Genomic DNA, 20,630 nt, shown 5'->3' with positions numbered 1-20,630 from the left:
TCCAGCGGAATTTTTTATTTTTTTTTACCCAGTCATTTAAAAATAAAATTTCAGAGCTGTAACAACAATATCGTGATACCGTGAAACCATGATATTTTTGCTTAAGGTTATCATACTGTCAGAATCTACCACTAGCACTACCAAGGCCTGAAATCCTCCAGGAAAGCTCTTTTCAAGCTGAGCTAATCAAAATGACCACAGCTGATCACAGTTGAAAGTCAAATGGCTTTGTGTGCCACTGAGAAGGTGATTAGCTACACCTGATTGAGTTTACAAGTCATTTTCATCCTTTTTCCAACTCAATAAAAAAAAAACTTACGCGCAAAACTGAGTAGAATAAACTTGTTTTGGTCATTCTGAAATGTCTGAGCAATGCCTGTCATCAAAGCATTTCTGTATAGCTGTCTTAAAAAACTGCGTTCCCAAACAGCAGCCATCCACCTCCAAAATCAATGTCCATATTTATTGTTTAGTCTGCACGCTTTGAGGTGCAATTATGAAAATTATTATATTCAGTGGCTTCTACTACTGTTATTAGTGATATTTAGTGCCAGTTTATCAGGAATTGATGAATTAGTTCTCTTTGACTTCTTGTGCTTTATTCGCAAATGTTTTATGCGGTATTCCAGTTTTGCGCACTAGTTAAATTTGCATCTTTGGATGGAAACATAGCTAGTGATTCTGATAATTTTTTTTTTTGTTTGTTTTTTTCCTGACATGTTGGTGTTGTATCTTTCACTTGGATGTTATAAGATGCACTGAAGTAAATACTGTACAGCAGCATAAAACAAAAACTGATTATTTTAAAGGGCGGTGATTCTTTTCTACATACGTGAACTTGAGAATTGATGTACAATTCAGCTAACAAAAGAGCTACCTGTTATCATTACATTTGTTAATCGTGTAACACATCATTATTCTAACTTGTGCTTAAACAATGAAAACTACAATGTAGACAAAATGTGTTTTTTTTTTTTTTTTTTCATCTGAAGGACTGTGAAAATGTGACCCCTTTGAACCACTAGTGACAGCTTCCACAAGATAAATAGAAAGGACATGGCAGAGGATGATAGAGGTATTGATATTTCACTGAAGTTAGCCTACGGTACTCACTGTTTCACACATGCATACGTTTGTGTTCAAAATTTTACATTACATTGCAGAATATGCATAATGTTACTGAAAAAAAATAATGTTAACGTTTAAGCTGCAAGTTAGAATTATAGTGGATTAAAAAAAAAGGATGCAGTAGTGCTTCATGTTTGTTTTGTGATAGTGTTTCATGAGTCATGAGTTAATCTCATGCAGTTTAAATGCCCGCTGTTCTTCAGAAAGATCCTCTAGGTCCTGCACATTCTCAGGTTTTCCAGCATCTTTTGTGTATTTGAACCCTTTCCAGCAGCAACTGTATGAGTTCAGATTCATCTTTTTACACTGGGGACAATTGAGGGACTCATACACAACTATTACAAAAGGTAAACACATTAACTGATGCTCAAGAAAGTAACACAATGCATTAAGAGCCACAGGGTGGAAACTATTTGAATTGGATAATCAGGGTGATCTGTACTTACTTTGGCTTCTGTGAAAAGAAGTTTAAATTAAGTATTTTATGTAGCTTATGAAGGGCAGTACTAAATGAACAAATATGAAACAAGAAAACTTTACTCATCATCATTGTCCTGTTCAAAAGTTTATGCCCCCAGCTCTTAATGCATTGTGTTTCCTTCTGAAGCATCTTGTTTTCACTTTTATAATAGTTGTGTATGAGTTCTTCATTTTTCCTCAGGGTGAAAAGATGGATCTCAAAATCAAAAGTCACTGTTGGGCAGGGGCCAAATATGCAGTAGATGCTGGGAAACCAAAGAATTTGTGGGACCTGGGGGATTTTTCTAAAGAACAGCAGGAAGTTGAACTGCTCTGGGCTGCCTTTCCCAAAACATTGTAAGCCTAAGGCCTCGTTTACTGTACTGTACACTGCCAGTTAAATGTGACCCAATTCCGATTTTTTGCTCATATGTGACACAGATCGAATCTGTTCTATGACAGTGTAAATGGGAAAAAAACGCATGGATTCGGATATTTCAAGATCGGTTTCAGTCCTCATTCATATGTGGAAATAAATCAGACATAATCATATATGTGCCAATGCAACTGTCATGTAAACAGGCAGATCGGATTTTCTGCGACAATTTGGTACTTCTCCGCGGTTTAATGATATTCTGGCAAAATGAGTGGAAATTCACACGGACTATTTTGAGCTACAGGCAAAAAAAATAAAAAATTATTATCTTTATTTGTACATTTTCTGAGAGGATAACATTTTCTCCGCTCGCTTCTCGCACTGACTGTTATCCGAAGTGCGTGCATATAACGGCGCTTCTGACGGTGTGCGATCACGATAAATACACACAAATACAGAATTACAGTATTTCAGAATTCACGCAAACAATCTGCTCTGTCTTAAGTGAACGCTTGGGGAACTGTTGGGGGAAAACATCTGATGTGTAACATTATATTAGGTCCGTGCATTACAGTATAGGACGTCTGTATCATTATCATAATGTTAATCTAACAATAAAAGAAAAGAGAGAATCACTCGCTGCACTTCTTTGAACTGCTTTTGTAGTATTAATACATTTATTTGTAATGAACACACTTATTTTTACATTTGATTGTTTTTCGTACATGAATGCTTTAGTTTAGATATAAAATGATAAAGGTAATACATTATGTTTTTTTTCTAGGCTATTTGCTCTACTGTTTTTTTTTTTTTTTTTTTTTTTTTGCATCTGTTCTTACAATATTTATAATAGCAAAGATAAAATAAAATAGCTGTATTGTGATTATTAACATAGTAATTAATAATAAGAAAAGACGGAGGACTTCACTATCGACTGGGTGTGACTCAGTCTTTTTTTCTCCGATTCCAACAAATCATAAATCATTTTGAAGGTCTTTTAAGGGAGAATTTCATTTTCCCCCCATTTTTTTTTTTTTTTTTTAATTGCTCATTGTGACTGTGACTCAGTCAATTTTGATGGTATGGCAAATGAAACACATGAATCTGGCATGATGAGACAGAAGACAGTAGAATCCATTATAATCAGTGATGCTATTTACAATGGATGTGGCAATGTTTATGATCCCTCTTATTTTGTTAAAATGATTGCAGGCAATGTTTATGATCCCTCTTATTTTGTTAAAATGATTGCATATTGTGATGGGGTATGTAAACTTATGAGCATAACAGTATCTTCTGTAGCTTCTGAAGGGCATAATTAAATGAAAAAATATGGCATTGTCCCGATGGTGACATTAAGATTTGTACAATATGTGTGTATGTGTGAATCTCTGATTGAAATGGAGTGGTAATCACTGTCCTGACTATGCTGTGTCCACTGCAGTGTTTTTGATAAGTACACATATTTTTTATTGTTTCTTTTTAAAATTATTTTTTTAAATCAGTTTTATGATTTACTTGTCTGTCTGTTTGCAAAATATATATTTTTTTTCTCAGTGTAAATGATTAGTTAAATGTTTGTTGAATAATATTTGAAAAACCGGAAATAGCTAGAGCACATACACGGCAAATAAAACGGAACGGAAACAGAAAAAGGTTAACGGGTTCGTGAGCTCACACGAAGAGTCCGGAAACGCGCCTTTTCATGCAGTGTATTACACAATCTGCTACAATGTTTAAAACTTGTCAGTTTTAACTGTGTTCAAATAAACATTCCCCTTTAAAACAGTCTCACTAAATTAAAGCCTGTCCAAAATTTCCAAAGACCGTCACAGTAATGAGATCATTTTAAATGCACAAATATGAGGTATGCTGTTCATTATTAGGAACATCTATATCTATATATCAGTGAAACACCTTTTATTTCCTTCAAGCAAGTGTCTTATTCAGACATCATCAACATTCCTGACAACAAGTGAAAGCGAGCTATTGATCCACATGAGTTATTCACATGAGGTACTAGAATGAGATACTGTACATGATATTCATACTGCAAACTGCAAAAAAATAATGTATAACAATTTTTAGCAATGAAAAAATTCCTGTATATTTTGTAATAGAACCTCAGTTTAAGGGAAACTGAAATCATTTACAGAACATATTTCAAACATGACAAGCTAACAACGTCAAGTAGAATCAGCATTCCATGGGTGAGAAACAGCCCACAGACATGCTGCTTTCTAAAGGTCAGTGGTGAGACTGCGACAAAGACTCATTTCTGATGTAGTCAACACTCAAATCCACAGAAATGTGAAAATGACTGGAGAGTTTATGCAATTACAGTCCTACTCTGGGTTAATGAGTGCTGTGCTGGAAAAGGCACAAAACGCCTGGCGATTTAAAGGGGGATTTCATTTTAAAGTGCACTGTACATCGCTTAGGATGAGAAGTTTCTTGCTATATTCAAAATAAAACTCTGCACACAACTGTTATATGTAATTAATGATGCTGTACTTTTATATTCAACAATAACAGCTTTATGCTACATTGTTTTCAGATGACATAACTATTTTGCAGGTTTACACAACCATCTTCTCACTACAAATTGTTACCCCTTGAAAGACTTTCTCAGTACTTAGAGTGCTAGATTTTGATATTGTTCTAAATGTGGTTACCATTTGATTTGAATCTTCACAGACTCAGCAGACTGTCCTTGTTTTCCCCCCATTAATGACACTATAAATTAATTTATATTTTGGCTTCATCAATGGGGGAAAAACAAGGGCAGTCAGATGATCAGTAAAAATTCAAATGGCAACAAAATTTAGAACACTATCCTGATCTAGAAAATACTCAGTGTTTCATTTTGTAAAACCAGTAAAAGAATCCCTGAGGTATAAAAGCCTTCAAGACACTAAGATGTCCATCAAATACATAATCCAATCCCTCAGTGTAAAAAAAAAAAAAAAAAAATTCAATGTCTCTTTAATTTTATAAACTTGATGCATCTTAAAACATTTTAAACATGCACAAATCTTGTACATGCATTCCACTGGGTTCTAATCTCACATTCAAATTCATATTCCCACCCTCTGTTCTATTTAAGTATAATATTCTGGTTAACCACCACTGGTTTGTGATCAACTCACGAGGGTATAGACAGATATTGTGTTTGGTCCCACTGATACAGCTCCGTGTTAATTTACTAAAGTGGTTCCAGCTGCACTGATTGCACCAGTGCAGTCTAATGACTTGCCATTATTCTCTTTCATTACCTGTTAATTTATCCTCAGTGCTAAAACACAACTTCTCTCATCATTCCAAGTCCAGTATGCCCTCTGAGAGGGCATCTATGGCTTTAGAGGCAGTTGAGGAGGAGCTTCCTGGTCCTGAATCCATGAACATGTGAGGGATCTCACTTCCAAAGTAAATCTTACTATTAGCTGCAATTGCCTTAAATTTCATCAGCTGAAGATATTCAGGGGTCAGCTTCAGCTGAGAGGAGAGGAGAGAAGAAAAGTTAAAAACGTTAATAAAACAATGAGCACAATAATGATGGGGTGCCATTTTAGGAGTTTACCTTATTGCCCTCAGCTGCTCTCTGTGCAGTGTAAAATTCTGCATCTGCTTTTGCTTTCTGCCTAGCAATGAAAGCCCCGTCTATAAAACCAGCGAGACATATGAGAAATCAAAATCAACACAATAGAAACCACAGAAACATTCAGAGCTGTGTGATGAGGGATTGTCAGTTCCATTTAAATTCATCCTAAGAATACCATTTCACAATTATGATTATGAATATATTCAGGTGGTTCACCAAAACCTCAGTGTCTCCCCTCAACAATCTGTCATTCTAATGATATAATCATTCTGAAATTTTTTTTTTTTTTTTTTATCTACATTACAATTTATAATGAATTTATTCCAAAAGTGAAAGTTTCCAATAAGGGTGCAGATATAAGCCAGTAGTATTCAGCTAGTCATGTGATCTGGTAAATGGAGTAGTGCTGCATATACACTGTGTCATATTTACTGCAATGACATCCTGGCCCTTTTTGGTTGAAACCGTTCACATCTTCAAATTTGTATTGTAAATGTAAATTGAGTAATCAACAGACAAAACCATAATACAACACATACCAGTTGTTATGCAATTGCATTATTAATAAATATTTACCCTTTTTTTTTTTTAGCAGGACATTGAGAGTTATTCGACTTTGTTCTAGCTACGATATGAACTGTAGGTTCTTCATTTATTTTTAGCATATTATTATTAATATATTAAAGGGATAGTTCACCCAAAAGTGAAAATTTGATGTTTATCTGCTTACCCCCAGGGTATCCAAGATGTAGGTGACTTTGTTTCTTCAGTAGAACACAAATTATGATGTTTAGCTCCAGTCGTTGCAGTCTCTCAGTCTATAATGCATGGCACATGGTAACAGAATCTATGAGAGAAAAAAAAAACCATGCACAGAAAAATCCAAATTAAACCGTAATACTGAACAGTATTTATATAGTTTGTTTTTTTTAACCTCTGATTCACGCAATGCTGTGAAGCGCGTTCACAAGAGTTCTAACCTATATAAATACTGTTCAGTTTCTTGCACAGACCGATCGTTTTGTGTCTTTACACATCAATGTGGAGGGAGTTGAGGAGGAGCTTCCTGGTCTGCAGGGTTTAATTTGGATTTTTCTGTGCATGTTTTTTTTTTCTTTCATAGATTCTGTTACCATGTGCCATGCATTATAGACAGAGACTGCAACAACTGGAGCTAAAAATCATAATTTGTGTTCTACTGAAGAAACAATGTCACCTACATCTTGGATGCCCTGGGGGTAAGCAGATAAACATCAAGTTTTCATTTTTGGGTGAACTATCGCTTTAACAAGTTATTTATAGGAATTAGTAGACAGAATGTTACAATTAACTGCCTAACTACATTTTACAGCTAAAGCTGCTGCCATTTTGAGTGTTTCAATGCTATAATGCAGCAAACAGTTACAAGAGTTTTCAGGAGATTCAAAGCTGACAAACTGTAATTATGAGTTCTATAAGGACATGAATGCACCCATCATTGACTTTGAATTTTGAATCTTAAAATTGACATGGTGTGAACACCTTAGTATCTCAACATGTTGGCCCTCATGAGGCAACCAGCTTCCATGTAAAATAAAACTGCTTTTCTTAGGTGACTGAAATGACTGTGATCTCATAGACAAATTCTCATAGACTGTCCATAAATTCTAAACTAATGTTCGCATTAAACCATTACACTGTGGCATTTAGTACGCATAATTCAGTTTTTCTCCCAATATTACTGTAAGAAGTAATTTTACTTAAGGTTAACAGCCCAGCAGAAAACACAAGGGCCAGTAAGAAGATCATTATTAAAACTACTGATTGTTTTTACAGAAACAGTCCATTCCTTTCCACTGAGCTTCTTTCAGATTTTGGAACAATTCTATGTAAATGACAAATGATGAACAGATATGTTACATAATGCATTTTGCAAGTTAGTGTCTGTCAGTGGACAAACTGTCTTGTTTTGTCGATGTCCTCTACTAATAATAATGACCTGTTTTATGACATCCATTAGTCTTGGGCATACATTCATTTATTCTCTCTGTAGTTTTGTTTTTTGCTTGTGTCATTTTCACAGTTTTCACATTAAGGAGACAAAGTCCTAGATTATTGTTGAAAGTTTTGAACAATGTGCTTCAAAATGAACTGCATGCTGGTTTGGTAGACAGATGTTGTTAATTATTTGAATAATGACCGACTTGACACATTATTTGAAAACCTGGCCTGTACTGCAAAGAATCTATCCCTTTCTTGTACGCTGGTTTAAAACGGAAAAAAAATATACAATGTCATTCAAAGGTGTTTGGTAAGATTTGAATGTTTTTAAACAGGACTTTTTTGCTTACCAAGGCTGCATTTATTTGATCAAAAACACAGGAAAACAGTGAAATTGTGAAATATTATTACAATTTAAAATAACCTTTACTATATGTAAAGAAAAATGTAATTGATTCCTGTGATGGCAAAGCTGAATTTTCAGCTGTCAATAATACGGTCTTCAGTGTCACATGATCCTTCAGAAATTATTTTAATATGCTGATTAACAGAAACATTTCTTATAGGAATTGTTGTGCGGCTCACTATTTCTGTAGAAACTGTTATACATTACTTTTCTGAAATGTTGTTTAACAGCAAGTTTAAAGGGATCACATGATGTTGCTAAAAATGAACATTATTTTGTGTATTTGGTGTAATGCAATGTGTTTATGCAGTTTCAGGTTCAAAGAACACATTAATTTCCACATACTGTATATTATTGTTTCTCCTCTATGCCCCGCCTTCTGAAACCCATCCAGTGGGGACATAATTACTGATTATAATGACTTATACTGTCTTTTTACGCGTTGCGTTGCATTGCGCCGCATAAACAAAACCGTGTCTGCATTTGTGATCGGAGAAACAACAAACAAACAAGTGCTTCTCTACACTGCTCAAAACTCATGTTTGAATCATCAGACTGGATCAGGATACAGACTGTGAGTCAGCACTATTTGTCAGAACACCGGCATTTGTAGGCTACTGGATCAGGAAACCGTCCTCCGTAAAATGCGTTGCATACATCAAAATATTTGGGTTGAACTGTTCTGGAACAGTGTTGTAAATACAACTTAACCACTGATTTCTAGTCGTGTCCTCTTCTAGAAGGCCAACAAAGTAGTTTCACTTTCACAACAAAACAGCGTCTCCACAACATGGCAGCGGCGGCAACAGCGAGAATAAAAGTTACACCTTCTTTCTTTGCGTGAACATTTGGACAGCGTTATGGAAATCTTCCCACACAGTAACAAACACATTTAGAGGCGTGATTAAATGAAATTTTAGAGAACTCATATACAAAAGTCTTAACTTTTATAAAGAATATCTCTTTGGATTTGAGACTTTAGTCTTTGCAACTTTAGAGATCTTATCTATTCAGAAACAGCTTGTAACACTCCAAAGAGAAAGGAAAACTTGAAATCGCATCGTATGACCCCTTTAAAAGAGCAGCATTTATTTGAATAGAATCTTTTCGTAACTTCTGACTTCTTACTTTTGATAACAGTAATGCCTTATAATCAGTTTAACTGCTGAAAAACAGTATTTATTTCTTTAAAAAAAATATACTGGCCCCAAACTTTTGAATGGCAGTGTATATGTTTTTCTTTTATATGATGTTATATTTTATTAATGAACCAGGTATATACTGAAATGGTAACGGAAAACGGTAATTTCTTCCAAACACTGACAGTTATTTTGACATTATTTTATATTTTAATACAATCAGGGCCCAACTGCCCCATATGATTAATCAGGGATGTTTTCATTTTCCTACCATGCAGTCTAAGACCTCGGAGGGAACATGACAACACATTCACCTACCTTCAATTTCTGAGATCTTTTTCTCTATTTCTTTTTCCATCACTTTCTGTTCAAATTTTATTTCAGACACCTGAGCCACCTTCTCTGCCTCTGCACACATAAAAAAAACAGAGCAACATTCTTTCACTTATATATGAACTGCAACTTCATCTAAATCCAACCCATATGATTATACCCGCTCATCAGGCTGAAAACTAGGAAAAACATCTTTGTTCACCGATGACAGCCTTTTTCCTCTCAGTCTCTGCCTCCTTCTCTACCACCTTCTGAGTCTCAGCCGCAACCAGTAACTTCGTTCTCTCACTCTCCCTAAGAGACAGAGACACACACACACACAAAGAGAGTAACAGGGAACAGATAGTTTCAATTAAGTTCAGCTGATAAGGATTGACAGAAATTTCTTATATAAGATCAAAATACATTTTTGCAGTATAAAACAACAAGTTAAGCTGTAACCAGGGTCCAAAATTAAGACTCACCATGCACCATATGTGAGAACAATGCTACTTGCCAGTTGGCCGGTAACTTAACTGCAACATAACACATTTAGTCTCACTAATGAAAATGATGAGTGAAAGTGATTCTATTATTGTGTTAACCGAACTTACCCTCATTGAAAGCCATTGTTAACCAATTATTTGGACATTTGTGCAATTTTCCTCAAACTTCACCACCAAAACTAAATTACGTAACAAATTTGCATTCAACAGAGAATGGCTCATTTTTTATGTATGATACTGAGTAATTTATTCTTCTGTAGATCCTGTAAGTAACTTATTCTGTAGTATACTAATATGCCACATCAATAATTATATTTGAAAAAATGTGATTCCTTTGTAATAGAGAGAAAATATATAAATAAAGGAAGGCCAGTACATTTATTACCTGTACATTTACTGTTTGGAGTTGTTAATTTTGGGCCGTTGTAACACAATCAGATCATTAACAGCCATTACATGCAACATGCAAGAAGTTCTCATAAACTCACATTAGTTCATAGTTCCTGCGGATGCTTTCTGGAATGTTTGGTTTGGTGACACGGACCGCCTGTTTAGGAGGGAGAGGAACAGAAGAAAGAGAAAGCAAAGAGAGGAGACAGACAGACATCACTTTTGTTAATAAACAAAATTTAATTAGATATTTGGCAGAACACTGTTCTCACAAAGAGACCTTGTTATGCAACAATTTATACTTTTTTTTTTTTTTTTTTTTTTTTTTTTACTGGAAGAGCCTTGGGAGACAGCAGGAAGCATGAACACACAAAACCAACTTTGATCTCAGGAAAATGAGTGGATATGGTCAAATACTCCTCATGTGAATCACAGCTCAATGTGTATCATGTGAATGACAAATTACTTACAAAAGCTCCATTAGGAAGGAATTGTGAATCAAGTTACTGATAATCTCAGTATCATCTTAACGAGGTGATGACTAGCATATTTTTAGTGCTACCAGATGAGAAACAATAACAATGGAAATCTACTGCTTGCACAGCTGATTATCATAACTGCTGTTTTTAAGGGTCTTTGCTTGAGTCTGTGCAAAACTTGGTCCAGCACCAAAGGGATTCGATGAAGGAAATCTGAATCTTGCCAAACCAAAGCTAAGTGAAGAAAGATAAACTCATGCACAAATACACAAAGAGCTAATATGTACAGTAGCATCTTATCTTAGGTCTAACAAAATGTCAAAACAATCAAATCTTGAATGTTTTGTTAATGAGTTACGAATGTTTATCTTTCCTGAATTCAAACGAATTGTTAACGTATAACCGGTGCAGAAAATGGAACGCCGACAAGAATGGAACTCAGTGGAATGGAACAAAAAAAAGATTGAACTGCCAAACCAATCTAAGTTGAACCCCACCTGAATGATGAGTCCAGGTGCCATGCTGGTGAGATCCTCCTGCAGTGTGAGCTTTAGATTCTCGTCTATTTGATCTAAGAAACAACAGGCGACTTAAAGAATGACAGGTGTTCACAGAATTTATACCCCTAACTTTTTGTTTTCTCATCACACACAACAACTGCGAATAAAAATCACTTGAGGAGCTTATGGCACTAACAACATGTCAAACATCTCCACATTACCACTAGAGGGTTGTACCACCGTTACTATTAACTACCTTCACACCATTATGAACTGCATTCATGGATGAAATCTAATGCTATTATGTTCTCAAAATATATTTTTTACAAATTCAAATTAATTACTGTAAGGAGTAACTGTAATTAAAGGAGTCATTTTTTGATTCCTAAAACTTCCTAGTAAATTATATATTGCACATTCAGTGTCTTCACATTTTAGTAGGGAAAAAGATGCATAAAATTATTTAAATAAAACAAAAAACTGCATTCACAGAAATGCACTTCTAATGGGAGTCTATGCAAAGCAGCTGCACTGAAGTATAGATTTTAAAGCAGCAAAATCTTACCGAACTTACTGGCATCAAATCATCCAACATGGCAACAACGCCCTGATTAGGACATTAAAGCACATCACTTACCGAATAGACCTATGTAGACCTCCTGAAGTGCATGCACACTACAGAACTGATTCAGCTCATGGTGAACCTTGTTGAAAATCAGAGCTTTGTCGTAGTCGGCAGTGAAGTTTCTCACAATGCTATAAACTGCAGCAGAGCAGACAATGATGTTAAGAGAGAGATGAATAGGGCACTTAAAAAAAATGACAGTCATGGTCTGGGTTGTTGCTTAAATTCATAGGGAGCAGGATAAATCATATATTGGCAAGTAGGCTGTGCCAAAGAGGCACTTAGTGGGCCCTCCCAAGTTACAGGGCCCAGGGAAATGTTCCCAGCTGTCCACCCCTAACAACAGACTTTTTAGTGGTTCTACATTATAAATAGCAAAAAAGTAATTTTACCTGCTGAGGGAGCAAGATAGTTCACCACCTCAATGCGATCAAAGTAGATCATTACACCTCCACTGCAGAGCAAAAAAAACACGTTGATATATACATGAATGAGTGAGTGTGAAAATCTATTCCATAAAGCTCCCTAAAAGCAGCATGTGTCTGCGATGATACAAGATTGACAAACTGTTTTATGACCAGAATGTATAAAATGTCTCGTAGTTTCCACACTACTTTCAGCTGTGATAAGAAGAAACAAATCCTGAGCAACAAAAAGTTATTTTAAATTGTAATAATATTTCACAATCTTACTATTTGTGCTGTATTTTTGATCAAATAAACAGATTTAGTGAGGGACTTCTTTCAAAAACATCAAAAATCTTACTGAACCCAAACTTTTGAACAGCAGTGTACAGTATATACACATATGATAATACATTTACCCACATTAAGTACACATAATCGTCAAATAATCATTACATTATTCTTAACTGTTTACAGCAACAATCCGAAAAGTCTGGGATTTATTTTTAACCAGTCTTTCAGTACTTTGTCCAGTGTTATTTTTATAGAACAGTAGAGAGATGAGAGGAAATGATAAGGAAAGGAGGGAGGGAACAGAATTGTGAAATGTTCTGAGCCAAATTTAAACATCTTAGCTTAAACTCTATATTAGATCAATTCTAGCTCAAACTCTAAGTGTCCACTCACAAATGATGTTCTACCACAAAGTTAAACTTTCAGCCTTCAGTCCAGGATTCTCCTGAATTGATGATCTGCTGTGTGTACAGGCTTTAAAACCTGCAAAATGACTTATATATGATGTTGGCTATACAGAATTGCAGGGAAGAGTTTACCAATTTTGAATTTGGTATCCAGAAATAGGGGAAACCAATTGCCCATTGAAATGCTGCTCTCACTCTCATTTTGCATGCATATGAATGAAACACAAAGTATATGGTGACTGCACCTCATAGAAGATCTGATGAATATTCAAAAATACCTCACCTTGTGCCACATGGAACGTTCTTTACTTCATCCGTTTGTAGGGTTGTCTTTACGAAAAGAGAGAGGATGCAATAAGAAAAAGAAACCTATCAAGTTAAACCATACATATATTGTCTGTCTTTTACCTGTACAGACTTGAATGTAGTAATGAACGGCAGCATCAGATGAAATCCAGGGCCACTGGTGGTGGTCAGCAGAGCTCCACCTCTGAGAGAAGGGAAGCACACACCGTTATACAATCTACAGTATAAAGTAAAAAGAGCAGATTAATGGCAAATCTTGAGCAGCTGACCTGTAGTAGACACCCACATGTCCTTCATCAATCTTATGAAGAGCAGAAAACACTGCGGCTCCTCCTATGGCGAGGATCATGGAGGCAACTGCACCCAATGTCATTCTTAACACAAAAGAAATGTGTTAACCAAAATATGATCAAAATATGATTTATTGTTGTTAGCTTATTTCCCATTTACATAACAGGCCATCATCTTCAAGTTGGAAACATGTGTTCCAATCTTAGCAGTTAGACAACAGACGTAATCCAACAAAGAGACAACTTAATAGTAATTATTAAAAATTCTTAATACATATGTTTAATTGTAGCCTGCTGAACTGATGAAAACAACCTAAAGTGGTTTGCTGATCTTAGCTGATTTTTCCAGCCTGGTGAATATTCTCTTGTGCAACAGCGATAAGAACTAGTTTTAGTGTTGCGTGTGTAAACATGTTATTGCTAAAAGGCGAAACAACATTACTGGTGTGAAACCCACGGAAAAGTAGTCATTAGAGTTCATGACAGACTGAGAGAGCGTGTGGAACACTGACATGTGACTTTGTTGCTAAGAGGATTGAGAAAACCAAGCACAAAGACCTGCATGCAGCTGTCCGTGATATTGATTTGAAACCATCACAAACGAAACCTCAGTTGAGTTAGCCAGCACTACGGGGTGCAAAGCTCAGGTTTTAGACACAGAATAAGAAACGGGAACTCTGGACTCAGCCACCATTGCTCGTTCAATGCATGACTTGAGTATCCATAAGTTGCCGCTGGATGTGGCTTTTCTCTTCGCGTGTACAAATTATTTAACGTTACTCTTGTGTCAAAATTACAAACATTCTCCTGTCGGCAAGATGCAATCTAACTAACAGAAAACATGACTAGCTAGCTTTAAAAGATATGTATACAGACGAAATACATTGGAGAGCCCGTCAACGCGAGATTACAACACGAGAAACGACTTTGCGGATGAATGCGAACTAAAAGCGATGTTACCTAAGTATGTTACTGTAACTCCTGCGTGATGGCCGATAGAGACACCTGCGATCGATGAGGAAAATACAGCGACGCTCTTCTGCGTCTGACGTCAGCACAGTTTAACCCACATTTCCGCTGTTGTTCGAGCACCACACCATTAGATGGGGACAAATATCTTCCTATAAAAGCAGGGTTGGGGCTGAGGGCAATGCGTTATTCTTTAATACCCTAATTTATTTACCTCATTGTTTTTATTATTAATTATATACATTTGTAGTATTATTATAGCTATTTTGCATGAGATTTTCCTTATAAAAGCTTCCGTTTTCATTTTAATTTTAGGTTAAGTTCGGTCATTTTTATTTCAACTTTAGTATTATTAATTTTAGTATTTCAGCTTAAATGTTTTTATTAATAACAGTACATTTTTACATTTATTGTTTCATATAATATTTATATTTTATATTAATTTATTAGTTTTTTATATTTCATTTATTCAAAAACATTTTTTAATAGTTTTAGTTTTAGTAAAAAAAAAAAACACACTGTAAAAACACTGATTTGCCTGTATTGTTAAAGCTTTTACATGAATTTTGGAAACTAACATGCACATTATTCTTGCATGCTAATTACATTACTATGAAGCCACCAAAGAGGGCTACAACAGGCCTTGGGCGACTACAATTTATTTTTGTTTTTTTCTTCCAGTTTTCCTTTTAAGTGCTGCTGGTCCAGGAAACATCTTGGTGGGAAGCAATTGCATCTGTAGTTGGTTACCATGTTTTCCAACAATTTCTGATCATTAAATAATTTGATTGTTTAATTAAGCGATTCATTTCATCAAATAATCACTCCCTAAGTTGAATTTTTTGGAATCTTTGGTTATTTGTCCTGAAATTGCTTGATTGATTGGTCAATTAAGTTTGTGATCAGTAAAACCTGTTATGTGACTTTTCACCGTCTGATCTTTGGACTTCATTTCTTTAAGAACTCTTGCAGGGAATGTTACTGAAGAAGGCTTACTGCTGAAACGTTTGATTGTTCTCTGCTGCAAAATTAAAATAAATCAAAAAGTGATTAAGAAGATTAAGCGAGCGTGGATCCCTGACTAGAATATGATGTGCTGATAGACTAAAGCTGAGCACAGTGAACTTTATTTTTTCATGATCATCAAATAATAAAATGAAAAAAAAAATTACATTGACACAATCAAACAATACTGGTTTAATTTTCAATATGATCAGACATGTTTATGGTGCTTAATATTAGACACTGTAAAATATATGACACTGTATTATATATTTATAATCTCTGCATAACTAGGGCACATAAGAGTACAAAAAAAATTAAACAGAACAAACATGGAAACTTCTTGTATCCTATACAGATAATGGATGCTTCTTGTCTTGTCCTTGCCCTTTTTCGCTTATTTGTTTTTGAGATTCAGTGGGATGGTGGTGGTTGTAGTAAATGGCAAAAGATGCTCATCTGGTTGCATCTCATTTTGAATGTTTCTTGAAGATGGAGATATACTCCTGTACATCATCAGGGGAGCCCAGCACTACAGGAGCCCTCTGGTGGATTGAGTCAGGTTTGATGTCTAGAACATTCATGGCTCCTGTTGTTGCCATACCGCCAGCCTGCTCCATGATGAAGGCCATGGGGTTGCACTCATACAACAGCCTCAGCTGGAGCCCAGAAAAAAAAAACATGAAACCATGTGAGATTGTTGCCTTAAATACACTTTAAAATTCTTCTTTTTAAAACTCAAACTGCTCATGATGTTGTTATCATTGCAATTCTTTCTCCTCACCTTGCCCTTCGGGCTCTTGATATTAGCAGGATACAGGAAAATTCCACCATAGACCAAAGTCCTGTGCACATCAGCTACCATGGAGCCCACATAGCGCCCTCCATAGGGCGAACTTCCATCCTGCAGGTCAGAGTGAGAATGTTATCTTTACTGTCAGTGGAAGATGCTAAATATGTTGTCTATTCACTGAGCTGAATTTCACAGATTTTTTATTTAATGCCCTACTGCACATTTGGAAGAGAAAATGGTACTGAGAAATTATTCAGTCAAAATAGCTAACATAACTGAGTGAAAGCAAAAATGTTTTTACATTTAACTTTGAGTACTTTTCACCCCTAAGAAATAGTCTTACAAAAACTAACTGCACTACCATTCAAACGTTTGGGGTCAATAATTTTTTTTTATTTAAAGAAATTAATACTTTTAAATTGACTGAAAGTGACAATAAAGACATTTATAATGTTAAAGAAGATTTCTGTTTCAAACAAATGCTGTTCTTTTGAACTTTTTTAATTCATCAGTGAATTCTGGGGGAGAAATGTATCACAGATTACACAGAATTATTAAGCAGCACTGTTTTCAAAATTTGATAATAATAAAATGGTTTCTTGAGCAGCAAATCAGCATATTACAATGATTTCTGTAGGAACATTTGACACTGAAGACCAAAGTAATGGCTGCTTAAAATTCATTGTTATCACAGGAATAATGTACATTTTAAAATATTTTAAAATAGAAACAGCTATTTTTACATTGTAATACTATTTCACAATATTACTGTTTCTACAGTATTTTTTTTTATTTGTATGTTTTTTTACCAAATAGCTTGGTTGCATGAAAGACTTCTTTCAAAAAAAAAGTAAAAATTAACCAAAACTTTGAACAACGGAATATCTTAAGTCTTAAGTTAAGATCTGACTCTACCATGAGAGTAGCCGTAATGGTTGCTAAACAGATAACAGAAAGATGTTTCTCTAGCACGAACCCTTCAGTGAAATCTATTCAAAATCTGGAGGCTCATACCTCTGGGAATTTCTTCTTTTGCAGATATTCTGTGACATCTGGGTAAAAATGTGCTGCATAACCTTCATTCAGACTGTAGATCTTCCCCTTCTTCTTAATTCTTACATCCTGGTCTACAAGTATAAACTCACCGATGGCCTAATGATGGAGGAAGAAAGATTACGTAGTAATGCAACTATTTAAAGTTAAATAGAATATCAAGCATGTAACATAATTCTGACTTACAGGATCAAGCATGAAGCAGTTGACTCCTTGGCCTGTGGAGAGAACCAGCATGGTAGCACTGCCATAAAGAGCGTAACCTGCTGCCACAATGTTTCTGCCACTCCGCAAGGCATCCTTCTCTGAGGGTTCATCATCAGTTTCCTGGAGATCATGTGCACACAAACAAACAAAAGCATTTTATTAGTTTTTAGATGACTATAAAGAGAGATTTGTTTGTACTGCATTTGGATCTGAAAGCTGTACCTTTCTGTAGATTGCAAAAATGGTTCCAATAGAAGCTAAGCAGTCAATGTTTGAAGAGCCATCCAGAGGGTCAAAGCAAACCACGTATTTGCCCTGGGCAAAATAAATAAGTAAATAAATGAATACAAAGTCAGGTAGTTTATTGGCTTATACACAAATACAGTACATCAAAGTTGTTAGCTATTACATACAGATTTGATAATGCAACAAGATCAAATTATTTTACAGACCAAAACAAGCAAGTCAGATAATTTTCATTTATTAAAAATGTAGACTAAAATTATATTAACACAAAATTGCATTGTATGTAAATCAGTTTTAAGAATTGGCCAAGTTATTAAAGTGTTTGAAGGGTTTACTTTGACATTTTAATTAATTTAATTTACTTTAATTAATCAAGGGTTTTCAGGTTACACAACAACAACAAAAATACTGATGCACACACTTACCCTTTTCTCTGGTTCTACGATGATGGCTTGTTCATTTTCTTCAGACACCAGAACACAGGATGTGAAGGAGGATTTAATCATGTTTATAACAAGATCATTGGACAGGACATCCAACTTTTTCACCTGGTCACCTGTAACATTTGTGCTCCCGGCAATTCCATAGCTGATAAAAAGAAAAAGAGATTTTTAACAGAGACTGATTCGTGAAGAATTATGTAGTCTTTATGCTTTCCTCACAGTGCCGATAACTTCAACCTTTGTCCCCTATTTCAGCAAGAGATGCGGTCTAATCATTGCCTCAGTCTGCAGTGTTTGTTTGCAAAGGAGCTGAAATGTCCAGCCACTGCGACAGTACACTTATATACAGTAAATGTATATTCAAATGTGCAAAAACGATGCATCAGGAAAAGCTTTTTGCACATATGGAAATGAAAGTTTAAACTATTGAAAAGGTTCTAATCAATGGGACACTAAAACACATTGTATAGTCTGAGAAGTGATAGTGGCTGCACTTCGAATACTAATATATAGAGAAAAGTCTCCTCACTTTTTTGTAAAATTAGATGCAAAGATGACAGAAACATCATATTAAAATTAAAAGTACTGTATATAGTCAAAAACGTGTTGTTTAAAATGGCCACAATTTCTTTGAAAGTCTGAATACTTGTTTGGTGCTATAGATGCATCAGCAGATACTCACAGATTGGCAATGCCAGCTTTTCTGACAGCAGTGGAAATGGCTTTGATGGCCGTGCACATGGAGTTGAGAAGGGTTGTAAGCTCCCCTGTTCCTTTGGCTTTTTTACCCTCTTCCAAGACAAATCTGGTGAGGGTAACCACATTGGTATCAAATGCACCTCTGTCTGACATGATGACTGACTGCTAAAGTGTAATACTTCCTTGGGGTTCCTGCTGGATTCCTGTCAGAAAGGATGTATTAGAACTAAGTGTAGATATATGACTGGGTTTAAAGGGGGAGTCATGGTAGTTTAGCCAATTGCAGATAGAGTTAGAAGGGAGGGGTTAGGCTTCTTGCACATGTAGTGAATGCAGGTGAGGGCCTGGCCGAAGTCCATAGAGTTTATCACAGATTTTAGCTTGAGTATGGGGGACAGTCACTTCAAAACAATGGAGCTGATTGGATCATTTTGGCTTATTTGATTTGTGATGGATTGACTGACATTTTGTAATGTAAATCTACTTTATGCAACAAATTGTATCCAGGTCTCAGTTTTAAGATCTGTGCTTACAAAAAAAGTAATAAAATGAATGGATGATAAAATCACTAACTATACAGTAGCTTCTATTTTACAGAATTGCAACATTCATTAATTCATCTGTTTACCTAAAGATCCACATATGATAGTTGTAGTGACTAATGATTGATCGGCATTAAAGAGCTGTCAGCAGAAACTGTTCATGTGCATGGGGTGTCTGTGATCAATGTGCAGTTCAAAGGTTAGTGCCTGCAAAAGAATGGGGCAGTGGGATTCTTACACAAGATTATAACATACAGGCACTAAATAACTATTCAGGTTTCTTAGTGTTTCAACACTGATCTTTGCTGGTTTGATTTCCACAGTTATATATGTCAGTTTGAACACAGGGCTAAAATGATGGTAATACCATACAATAATGCACTTAATATGGATGACGACGACGATGATGATAATTAAATATGATTAAAATAATGTTAAGGCCTACTATATATATAATCAAGATCAGGCGAATCTTTCTTTCTTTCTTTTTGTTAAATTACAAAATAAATGCCCCTGTTTTTGTCATGGCATGCAGCTTTTTATGCAATTAGCTTTTCATTGCCATTTTTGTCAAAAAAATAAATAAAAAGAATAAATAAAAACAGGATTCCCAGACTCAGAGCCAGTCTTGTTGAACTCTGAACGTCTCTTAAAGGGGTCCTATTATGCTTTTTCACTTTTTCAACTTTACTTAGTCTGTAATGTTGCGTTTCTGATTCTGATTCTGATTGAGCATAAAAATATCTGCAAAGTTACAAAGTGCAATTCAAAATGAGATATTTTATTTAACAGAAATCACTTTTCAAAAACTACAATTAATGACTCATTTGGACTACAAAGCATATTTTCTGGGATTTGTGATATCACAGAGATCGACGAATGGGATGAGTCCTGGTTGAGCTGCACTAGAGAAGGCAGTGAGTGTTATCACTATGCTGGAGACACGTTAGTTTTCCCAAAGCAGACAAACATCACGCTCAAATTGATTTGATGTTGATGCAATATTTAAAACATTTCCCAACCTTACACAAAGTGGAGCCAATCACAAAACACACTGACCAAGCACCGAGAATA

The 20,630-nt window shown here is 35.4% G+C and overlaps 2 protein-coding genes across 3 annotated transcripts; both read right to left on the bottom strand.

Moving 5' to 3' along the window:
• Nucleotides 1-3,868: 3,868 nt before the first annotated feature.
• Nucleotides 3,869-14,713, bottom strand: LOC109056548 (erlin-2-like). 2 transcript variants are annotated; one of them, XM_019073738.2, is made up of 12 exons: nt 14,563-14,713; nt 13,582-13,686; nt 13,415-13,496; nt 13,290-13,336; nt 12,294-12,355; nt 11,914-12,039; nt 11,274-11,347; nt 10,396-10,454; nt 9,625-9,716; nt 9,408-9,497; nt 5,544-5,623; nt 3,869-5,458 (listed from the first exon to the last, which is right to left on the bottom strand). In XM_019073738.2, the coding sequence occupies exons 2-12, from the start codon at nt 13,683-13,685 to the stop codon at nt 5,279-5,281; spliced, it is 996 nt and encodes a 331-aa protein (XP_018929283.1). In that variant the 5' UTR covers nt 13,686; nt 14,563-14,713; the 3' UTR covers nt 3,869-5,278. The 2 variants fall into 2 exon arrangements, with proteins under 2 accessions (XP_018929283.1, XP_042612311.1); XM_042756377.1 differs by lacking the exon at nt 14,563-14,713 and adding an exon at nt 14,161-14,503.
• A 1,035-nt stretch (nt 14,714-15,748) lies between these two features.
• LOC109056553 (fructose-1,6-bisphosphatase 1-like) lies at nt 15,749-19,253 on the bottom strand. Its single transcript, XM_042756375.1, has 7 exons — nt 18,998-19,253; nt 18,298-18,460; nt 17,849-17,941; nt 17,606-17,746; nt 17,381-17,518; nt 16,358-16,477; nt 15,749-16,232 (listed from the first exon to the last, which is right to left on the bottom strand). Exons 1-7 carry the CDS (start codon nt 19,165-19,167, stop codon nt 16,044-16,046), a joined length of 1,014 nt encoding a protein of 337 aa, XP_042612309.1. The 5' UTR covers nt 19,168-19,253; the 3' UTR covers nt 15,749-16,043.
• Nucleotides 19,254-20,630: the final 1,377 nt, after the last annotated feature.

The sequence above is a fragment of the Cyprinus carpio genome, chromosome A5, assembly GCF_018340385.1.
Source record: "Cyprinus carpio isolate SPL01 chromosome A5, ASM1834038v1, whole genome shotgun sequence".
Lineage (NCBI taxonomy): Eukaryota > Metazoa > Chordata > Actinopteri > Cypriniformes > Cyprinidae > Cyprinus > Cyprinus carpio.
Note: the sequence above shows the minus strand (reverse complement) of the source record. Positions and strands in the feature narration are given on the sequence as shown.